Below are 11,725 nucleotides of genomic sequence, written 5' to 3'. Positions count from 1 at the left end.
GCACCTGACAAACCGACCGGCGACAACTACTTCAAGATCCTCGAGTGACAACAAACAGATAAATATACGCCCAAGGTAAACCTTATATTATACAACCAGTTACATCCTGTATTATACTCCAGAGCTGCGCTCACTATTCTGCTGGTACAGTCACTGTGTACATACATTACATTACTTATCCTGTATTATACTCCAGAGCTGCGCTCACTATTCTGCTGGTGCAGTCACTGTGTACATACATTACATTACTTATCCTGTATTATACTCCAGAGCTGCGCTCACTATTCTCATGGTGCAGTCACTGTGTACATATTGTACATTACTTATCCTGTATTATATTCCAGAGCTGCGCTCACTATTCTGCTGGTACAGTCACTGTGTACATACATTACATTACTTATCCTGTATTATACTCCAGAGCTGCGCTCACTATTCTGCTGGTGCAGTCACTGTGTACATACATTACATTACTTATCCTGTATTATACTCCAGAGCTGCGCTCACTATTCTCATGGTGCAGTCACTGTGTACATATTGTACATTACTTATCCTGTATTATATTCCAGAGCTGCGCTCACTATTCTGCTGGTACAGTCACTGTGTACATACATTACATTACTTATCCTGTATTATACTCCAGAGCTGCGCTCACTATTCTGCTGGTATAGTCACTGTGTACATACATTACATTACTTATCCTGTATTATACTCCAGAGCTGCGCTCACTATTCTGCTGGTATAGTCACTGTGTACATACATTACATTACTTATCCTGTATTATACTCCAGAGCTGCGCTCACTATTCTGCTGGTACAGTCACTGTGTACATACATTACATTACTTATCCTGTATTATACTCCAGAGCTGCGCTCACTATTCTACTGGTGCAGTCACTGTGTACATACATTACATTACTTATCCTGTATTATACTCCAGAGCTGCGCTCACTATTCTGCTGGTGCAGTCACTGTGTACATACATTACTTATCCTGTATTATACTCCAGAGCTGCGCTCACTATTCTGCTGGTACGGTCACTGTGTACATACATTACATTACTTATCCTGTATTATACTCCAGACCAGCGCTCACTATTCTGCTGGTGCAGTCACTGTGTACATATTGTACATTACTTATCCTGTATTATATTCCAGAGCTGCGCTCACTATTCTGATGGTACAGTCACTGTGTACATACATTACATTACTTATCCTGTATTATACTCCAGAGCTGCGCTCACTATTCTGCTGGTATAGTCACTGTGTACATACATTACATTACTTATCCTGTATTATACTCCAGAGCTGCGCTCACTATTCTGCTGGTACAGTCACTGTGTACATACATTACATTACTTATCCTGTATTATACTCCAGAGCTGCGCTCACTATTCTGCTGCTGTAGTCACTGTGTACATACATTACATTACTTATCCTGTATTATATTCCAGAGCTGCGCTCACTATTCTGCTGGTATAGTCACTGTGTACATACATTACATTACTTATCCTGTATTATACTCCAGAGCTGCGCTCACTATTCTGCTGCTGTAGTCACTGTGTACATACATTACATTACTTATCCTGTATTAAACTCCAGAGCTGCGCTCACTATTCTGCTGGTGCAGTCACTGTGTACATACATTACATTACTTATCCTGTATTATACTCCAGAGCTGCGCTCACTATTCTGCTGGTGCAGTCACTGTGTACATACATTACATTACTTATCCTGTATTATACTCCAGACCAGCGCTCACTATTCTGCTGGTGCAGTCACTGTGTACATATTGTACATTACTTATCCTGTATTATATTCCAGAGCTGCGCTCACAATTCTGCTGGTACAGTCACTGTGTACATACATTACATTACTTATCCTGTATTATACTCCAGAGCTGCGCTCACTATTCTGCTGGTATAGTCACTGTGTACATACATTACATTACTTATCCTGTATTATACTCCAGAGCTGCGCTCACTATTCTGCTGGTACAGTCACTGTGTACATACATTACATTACTTATCCTGTATTATACTCCAGAGCTGCGCTCACTATTCTGCTGCTGTAGTCACTGTGTACATACATTACATTACTTATCCTGTATTATATTCCAGAGCTGCGCTCACTATTCTGCTGGTATAGTCACTGTGTACATACATTACATTACTTATCCTGTATTATACTCCAGAGCTGCGCTCACTATTCTGCTGCTGTAGTCACTGTGTACATACATTACATTACTTATCCTGTATTAAACTCCAGAGCTGCGCTCACTATTCTGCTGGTATAGTCACTGTGTACATACATTACATTACTTATCCTGTATTATACTCCAGAGCTGCGCTCACTATTCTGCTGGTACAGTCACTGTGTACATACATTACATTACTTATCCTGTATTATACTCCAGACCTGCGCTCACTATTCTGCTGGTGCAGTCACTGTGTACATATTGTACATTACTTATCCTGTATTATATTCCAGAGCTGCGCTCACTATTCTGCTGGTACAGTCACTGTGTACATACATTACATTACTTATCCTGTATTATACTCCAGAGCTGCGCTCACTATTCTGCTGGTATAGTCACTGTGTACATACATTACATTACTTATCCTGTATTATATTCCAGAGCTGCGCTCACTATTCTGCTGGTATAGTCACTGTGTACATACATTACATTACTTATCCTGTATTATACTCCAGAGCTGCGCTCACTATTCTGCTGCTGTAGTCACTGTGTACATACATTACATTACTTATCCTGTATTATACTCCAGAGCTGCGCTCACTATTCTGCTGGTATAGTCACTGTGTACATACATTACATTACTTATCCTGTATTATACTCCAGAGCTGCGCTCACTATTCTGCTGGTGCAGTCACTGTGTACATACATTACATTACTTATCCTGTATTATACTCCAGAGCTGCGCTCACTATTCTGCTGGTGCAGTCACTGTGTACATATATTACATTACTTATCCTGTATTACACTCCAGAGCTGTGCTCACTATTCTGCTGGTACAGTCACTGTGTACATACGTTACATTACTTATGCTGTATTATACTGCAGAGCTGCGCTCACTATTCTGCTGGTGCAGTCACTGTGTACATATTGTACATTACTTATCCTGTATTATATTCCAGAGCTGCGCTCACTATTCTGCTGGTACAGTCACTGTGTACATACATTACATTACTTATCCTGTATTATACTCCAGAGCTGCGCTCACTATTCTGCTGGTATAGTCACTGTGTACATACATTACATTACTTATCCTGTATTATACTCCAGAGCTGCGCTCACTATTCTGCTGGTACAGTCACTGTGTACATACATTACATTATTTATCCTGTATTATACTCCAGAGCTGCACTCACTATTCTGCTGGTGCAGTCACTGTGTACATACATTACATTACTTATCCTGTATTATACTCCAGAGCTGCGCTCACTATTCTGCTGGTATAGTCACTGTGTACATACATTACATTACTTATCCTGTATTATACTCCAGAGCTGCGCTCACTATTCTGCTGCTGTAGTCACTATGTACATACATTACATGTATTACTGCGCCTGTCTTGCGCCCCTTTGTGTCCCTGGTGACACCTATGACCAGACATTGTGCTGTTGACATTTCTTAAAAAGGACCTTTCACCACTTTTGGGCACATGCAGTGTTATATACTGCCGGAAAGCTGACAGTGCGCTGAATTCAGCGCACTGTCGGCTTTCCCGATCTGTGCCCGGTGTGAAGAGCTTACGGTGCCGGTACCGTAGCTCTTCTATGGTCAGAAGGGCGTTTCTGACCATTAGCCAGAGACGTCCTTCTGCCTCGCGGCGCCAATCACGCTGTGCTGTGGAGCAGGGAGGAACGCTCCCTCCCCTCCTGATAATGCTAGTCTACGGACAAGCTGTGTGAGCAGAGGGAGGGGGCGTTCCTCCCCGCTCCACAGTACAGCGTGATTGGCGCCGCGAGGCAGAAGGACGTCTCTGGCTAATGGTCAGAAACGCCCTTCTGACCATAGAAGAGCTACGGTACCGGCACCGTAAGCTCTTCACACCGGGCACAGATCGGGAAAGCCGACAGTGCGCTGAATTCAGCGCACTGTCAGCTTTCCGGCAGTATATAACACTGCATGTGCCCGGATATGGTGAAAGGTCCTCTTTAAGACACAAAAAGAGGATAAATTGACCAAGAAAACAAAAATCCCCTCCCCCGCTACCTGCTGGAATGAGCGGCCTGTTCCTGAGGGACTTGCGGGATGGCGTACTCCTGGTATCCTCTCCTCAGACCCTGCTCCGGATCAGCCGCCTGCACGTTCACTTCTGGTTCCACCGCCGGCGCTGCAGCTTCTATGGGAACTATTTTTGTTGCTCCTGCGAGAGAGAATACCGAGAATTAACTACAGCGCCACCATGTGACATCAGTCCCTTTTTTCTCGGGATCTGCTGTGGTCCTATAGACAGAACATCCACCCATAAACATGAGACGATACGTCCCAAGATGGAAATTCTTGCACAATTCCGACCAAAGATTTGGGATTTGCGAAAATACCAATCGAGCGTTCAGTGGTTGTGTTAAAGAACGTGTTCCTCTATTATTCTTCCTGGAAACAGAATCAGCTGGGAATTATGACCCCTGTGGTCAATGGAACGTGTCCGTGTCCAACGGGTTATGACTGTAAGAAGACACTCCATACGGATCAGGAAGAAAGCCACTCCCACTTGTCAGTTTAATTTTACATTTCCAGGAAGAATAACTGAGGGGCAGCACAACACTGATGTTTTATGTAAACATGCCGCAGCCTGTGATGGTGAATGGTGGGACATCCCCCGATACCTGGAATAGCCTCATGAGCCGTCAGAAGAACGCTGACAATTGGATTCACCCCTTGGGATTTTTCCGGATCTTTCGCTTGCGGCGTCTTCTCAGTTTTCTGCAAGCGCGATCTCTTTGGCTGTTTTTCCTTCTCCTTTTCGTTATCTGGCAGAATAAACTTCCCCTCAAAGTCATTGGCTGAAAAGAGAATAGGAAAGGATTATAAACTCGTACGTAGGAGGAGGCAGACAATGGAGCAGGGCGCCAAAAACACGAGCGGAATTCTACAACAGCCATTTTAGATTCATCTCCAGCAAGTAAAATTTTGAGGACAGCTCTGGATGTGACTGGAGTGCAGATAAGACATCACTGTTTTCCTTGCTTACCTTGTGTGACATCTTCATCGTCATTTAATACAATGATGCAGATGTGTTTCTTCAGCTGTCTGATGTTGGAAAAGGTTCGGCTGCATTTTCGGCATTCCAGGCTGTCCGGTATGGGCTCCGGGGACAGGCGACCCTCCTCTGCGTCCTCCTTACACATGCCGCCATTACTCTCTGCAGGCTCCTCCTCCGCTATGGATTTCTTGGTGGAACCTTTAGGGCGGCCTCGTTTTCTTTTCACAACACACAATTCTGATAATAATAATAATAACTTACTAATCACATTTGAAAAGAAAAATAGTCTTTGCATGAAAAAGTCCAGCATATTTATTGTAATCTCATCTCATCATTCATGGTTCCCATTATAGAGGTTATACCCAGGCAAGTAATTCCTAACAAGGCCATCAGAACAATATAATACTGCCCCCTATGTACAAGAATATAACTACTATAATACTACTCCTATGTACAAGAATATAACTACTATAATACTACTCCTATGTACAAGAATATAACTACTATAATACTGCTCCTATGTACAAGAATATAACTACTATAATACTGCTCCTATGTACAAGAATATAACTACTATAATACTGCTCCTATGTACAAGAATATAACTACTATAATACTACCTCCTATGTACAAGAATATAACTACTATAATACTACCTCCTATGTACAAGAATATAACTACTATAATACTGCTCCTATGTACAAGAATATAACTACTATAATACTACTGCTATGTACAAGAATATAACTACTATAATACTGCTCCTATGTACAGGAATATAACTACGATAATACTACTCCTACGTACAAGAATATAACTACTATAATACTGCTCCTATGTACAAGAATATAACTACTATAATACTACCTCCTATGTACAAGAATATAACTACTATAATACTGCCCCCTATGTACAAGAATATAACTACTATAATACTACTCCTATGTACAAGAATATAACTACTATAATACTACTCCTATGTACAAGAATATAACTACTATAATACTGCTCCTATGTACAAGAATATAACTACTATAATACTGCTCCTATGTACTAGAATATAACTACTATAATACTGTTCCTATGTACAAGACTATAACTACTACAATACTACTATGTACAAGAATATAACTACTATAATACTGCTCCTATGTACAAGACTATAACTACTATAATACTGCTCCTATGTACTAGAATATAACTACTATAATACTACTCCTATGTACAAGAATATAACTACTATAATACTACTCCTATGTACAAGAATATAACTATTATAATACTACTCCTATGTACAAGAATATAACTACTATAATACTACTGCTATGTACAAGAATATAACTACTATAATACTACTCCTATGTACAAGAATATAACTACTATAATACTACTGCTATGTACAAGAATATAACTATTATAATACTACTCCTATGTACAAGAATATAACTACTATAATACTACTGCTATGTACAAGAATATAACTACTATAATACTGCTCCTATGTACAAGAATATAACTAATATAATACTACTCCTATGTACAAGAATATAACTACTATAATACTGCTCCTATGTACAAGAATATAACTACTATAATACTACCTCCTATGTACAAGAATATAACTACTATAATACTACCTCCTATGTACAAGAATATGACTGCTATAATACTGCTCCTATATACAAGAATATAACTACTATAATACTGCTCCTATGTCCAAGAATATAACTAGTATAATACTACTCCTATGTACAAGAATATAACTACTTTAATACTACTTCCTATGTACAAGAATATAACTACTATAATACTACTCCTATGTACAAGAATATAACTACTATAATACTGCTTCTATGTACAAGAATATAACTACTATTATACTACCTCCTATGTACAAGAATATAACTACTATAATACTACTCCTATGTACAAGAATATAACTACTATAATACTGCTCCTATGTACAAGACTATAACTACTATAATACTACTCCTATGTACAAGAATATAACTACTATAATACTACTCCTATGTACAAGACTATAACTACTATAATACTACTGCTATGTACAAGAATATAACTACTATAATACTACTCCTATGTACAAGAATATAACTACTATAATACTGCTCCTATGTACAAGAATATAACTACTATAATACTACTCCTATGTACAAGAATATAACTACTATAATACTACTCCTATGTACAAGAATATAACTACTATAATACTGCTCCTATTTACAAGAATATAACTACTATAATACTACTCCTATGTACAAGACTATAACTACTATAATACTACTCCTATGTACAAGAATATAACTACTATAATACTGCTCCTATTTACAAGAATATAACTACTATAATACTACCTCCTATGTACAAGAATATAACTACTATAATACTACTCCTATGTACAAGACTATAACTACTATAATACTACTCCTATGTACAAGAATATAACTACTATAATACTGCTCCTTTGTCTGTTTTCCTGACAGACCTGTATACAGACTCCTTCGGCCATGTGGCGGTGCTGACACTGAGTGATACTGACGTGATCTATCACATTAGTGGCGGTGATAATGATTAATACCGCAGACACTTTACAGTAAATTATTCATGTCCTCCGTCCAGCAGCCGCACCGGGGAGGAATCACACCGCATGTATAATGAGGCTGCACCTTCTCTGGGTTGGGGTCGCTCTCCCCCTCGTCTCCTGGCGCTCGCTGTAATGCGCTGGCAGCTTGTTGCAGTTTATAGGGAACATGTAGCTAAATGATCCATGATTGTAGCCACGACGTGGAAACAAATGAGCATCTTAAGGAGCGGTGCAGGGGCTCACTGCTCAGACTGGGCGGGGGTCACAGAGAAGGAACTATAGACCCCGACTGCTGCACATCAGGACAGGTAACTTCAAATAAGATGTTCATTATATAACACACATATTAGTTGCTGCAGAACATCTTTAGAGAGAATGCAAAGCTTTGTGATTGATACAATGTTTCATCCCCAAGATGTTCTGCAGCAACCGGTGTACAGCAGGTGTTCCGGTACAGCCCAGGCTTGCATTACAATCTACACACACCTAGTATGGTGGCCAACTGACCCCATGGTCATGACCCTTTGGTTTCTGCAGGGGTCACCCCCTACTTACCTATCAGTGTACCCTAGGGACCCTATATGTAATACAGACATCAGCTCAGCAGGTATATACCGTACACCGCTGCCTCTTATCACCATCACGTATGGCCATTACCCGGGCAGTGACATCACTTGTACAAACCACAACCATCGCACCGAGTCACAGTTCAATAGATTACACTTGTAGCCGCGATCTGACATCCCCCCTCCCACCCCCGCCCCCTTCCAGAATTGATCTGGTATTAAGCACAAGTCCTCGCCGTCTGCAAGAGTCACCTGAGCCAGGAGATGAATGTGTCCCTTGCCCGGCTCCATGTACATCATTAGTTAATGTCTGCAGCGCGGCGCGATGTGGAGGCCGCACATAGGAAGAGGGCGACACGGGAGGGGGTGGGGTGGAAATCCCGAATATTCTCCTACAATGCAATTAGACTTCAACCACATTTACCCAAGACAAAAACTAGATGAAGGTGCTCAGACATAAAAGGATTGGACATGTCGGCTTACGACATACAGTCGGGAGAAAAAGTAGTCAGCGACCAATTGTGCAAGTTCTGCCACGTACAAAGATGAGGTCGGCCTGTAAGTGACCTCAACTAGGAGAGACGAAATGAGAAAACAAATCTAGAGAATCTCCTTTGTTGGCAATGACAGAGGTCGGACGTTTTCTGTAAGTCCTCACAAGGTTGGCACACGCTGTCACGGGTATGTCGGCCCATTCCTCCGTGCAGATCTCCTCTAGGGTAGGGAGGTTTTCGATCTGTCACTGGACAACATGGAGCTTTTCTATAGGGTAGAGATCTGGAGACTGGCTAGGCCACTCCAGGACCTTAAAATGCTCCTTATGAGGCGGCTCCTTCGTTGCCCTGGCGGTGTGCTTTGGATCATTGTCATGCTGAAAGACCCGGCCACGTTTCATACTCAATGCCCTTGCTGATGGAAGGAGGTTTGCACTCTATATCTCACGATACATGGCCCCATTCATTCTTTCATGTACCCAGATCGGTCGTCCGGGTCGCTTTGCAGAGGAACAGCCCCAAAGCAGCTCTACATGACCACAGCCCTGCCTCATCTCTGCATGGACCACAGCTCTACATGACCACAGCCCTGCCTAGTCACTGCACGGACTACAGCTCTACATGACCACAGCCCTGCCTGGTCACTGCATGGACCACAGCTCTACATGACCACAGCCCTGCCTGGTCACTGCATGGACCACAGCTCTACATGACCACAGCCCTGCCTGGTCACTGCATGGACCACAGCTCTACATGACCACAGCCCTGCCTCATCTCTGCATGGACCACAGCTCTACATGACCACAGCCCTGCCTAGTCACTGCACGGACTACAGCTCTACATGACCACAGCCCTGCCTCATCTCTGCATGGACCACAGCTCTACATGACCACAGCCCTGCCTAGTCACTGCACGGACTACAGCTCTACATGACCACAGCCCTGCCTGGTCACTGCATGGACCACAGCTCTACATGACCACAGCCCTGCCTCATCTCTGCATGGACCACAGCTCTATAGGACCAAAGCCCTGCCTAGTCACTGCACGGACCACAGCTCTATAGGACCAAAGCCCTGCCTAGTCACTGCACGGACCACAGCTCTATAGGACCACAGCCCTGCCTAGTCACTGCACGGACCACAGCTCTATAGGACCACAGCCCTGCCTCATCTCTGCATGGACCACAGCTCTACATGACCACAGCCCTGCCTGGTCACTGCACGGACCACAGCTCTACATGACCACAGCCCTGCCTGGTCACTGCACGGACCACAGCTCTACATGACCACAGCCCTGCCTAGTCACTGCACGGACCACAGCTCTACATGACCACAGCCCTGCCTAGTCACTGCACGGACCACAGCTCTATAGGACCACAGCCCTGCCTAGTCACTGCACGGACCACAGCTCTACATGACCACAGCCCTGCCTCATCTCTGCACGGACCACAGCTCTACATGACCACAGCCCTGCCTGGTCACTGCACGGACCACAGCTCTACATGACCACAGCCCTGCCTAGTCACTGCACGGACCACAGCTCTACATGACCACAGCACTGCCTAGTCACTGCATGGAACACAGCTCTACATGACCACAGCCCTGCCTCATCTCTGCATGGACCACAGCTCTACATGACCACAGCCCTGCCTAGTCACTGCACGGACCACAGCTCTACATGACCACAGCCCTGCCTAGTCACTGCACGGACCACAGCTCTACATGACCACAGTCCTGCCTGGTCACTGCACGGACCACAGCTCTACAGGACCACAGCCCTGCCTAGTCACTGCACGGACCACAGCTCTATAGGACCACAGCCCTGCCTAGTCACTGCATGGACCACAGCTCTACATGACCACAGCCCTGCCTAGTCACTGCACGGACCACAGCTCTACAGGACCACAGCCCTGCCTAGTCACTGCATGGACCACAGCTCTATAGGACCACAGCCCTGCCTAGTCACTGCACGGACCACAGCTCGATAGGACCACAGCCCTGCCTAGTCAATGCATGGACCACAGCTCTACATGACCACAGCCCTGCCTCATCTCTGCATGGACCACAGCTCTACATGACCACAGCCCTGCCTAGTCACTGCACGGACCACAGCTCTACATGACCACAGCCCTGCCTAGTCACTGCACGGACCACAGCTCTATAGGACCACAGCCCTGCCTAGTCACTGCACGGACCACAGCTCTACATGACCACAACCCTGCCTAGTCACTGCACGGACCACAGCTCTACATGACCACAGCCCTGCCTGGTCACTGCATGGACCACAGCTCTACATGACCACAGCCCTGCCTAGTCACTGCACGGACCACAGCTCTACATGACCACAGCCCTGCCTAGTCACTGCATGGACCACAGCTCTACATGACCACAGCCCTGCCTCATCTCTGCATGGACCACAGCTCTACATGACCACAGCCCTGCCTAGTCACTGCACGGACCACAGCTCTATAGGACCACAGCCATGCCTAGTCACTGCACGGACCACAGCTCTACATGACCACAGCCCTGCCTAGTCACTGCACGGACCACAGCTCTACATGACCACAACCCTGCCTAGTCACTGCACGGACCACAGCTCTACATGACCACAGCCCTGCCTGGTCACTGCATGGACCACAGCTCTACATGACCACAGCCCTGCCTAGTCACTGCACGGACCACAGCTCTACATGACCACAGCCCTGCCTGGTCACTGCATGGACCACAGCTCTACATGACCACAGCCCTGCCTGGTCACTGCACGGACCACAGCTCTACATGACCACAGCCCTGCCTGGTCACTGCACGGACCACAGCTCTACATGACCACAGCCC

At 44.5% G+C, this 11,725-nt stretch overlaps 1 protein-coding gene across 1 annotated transcript in view; it reads right to left on the bottom strand.

Annotated features, from left to right (window-relative positions):
- ZFAT (zinc finger and AT-hook domain containing) overlaps nucleotides 1-11,725 on the bottom strand; it is a 110,704-nt gene that overhangs the window by 78,876 nt on the left and 20,103 nt on the right. Inside the window, exons 4-6 of the mRNA XM_075270083.1 lie at nucleotides 5,215-5,463; nucleotides 4,850-5,026; nucleotides 4,233-4,386 (exon numbers count right to left, since the gene is read on the bottom strand). Coding sequence (XP_075126184.1) covers nucleotides 4,233-4,386; nucleotides 4,850-5,026; nucleotides 5,215-5,463 — 580 coding nt within the window. The remainder of the gene's footprint in view (nucleotides 1-4,232; nucleotides 4,387-4,849; nucleotides 5,027-5,214; nucleotides 5,464-11,725) is intronic.

Source organism: Leptodactylus fuscus, chromosome 4 (genome assembly GCF_031893055.1).
Source record: "Leptodactylus fuscus isolate aLepFus1 chromosome 4, aLepFus1.hap2, whole genome shotgun sequence".
Taxonomy (NCBI): Eukaryota; Metazoa; Chordata; class Amphibia; order Anura; family Leptodactylidae; genus Leptodactylus; species Leptodactylus fuscus.
The sequence above is the reverse complement of the archived record's forward strand: the minus strand, read 5'-3'. Positions and strand labels throughout refer to the sequence as shown.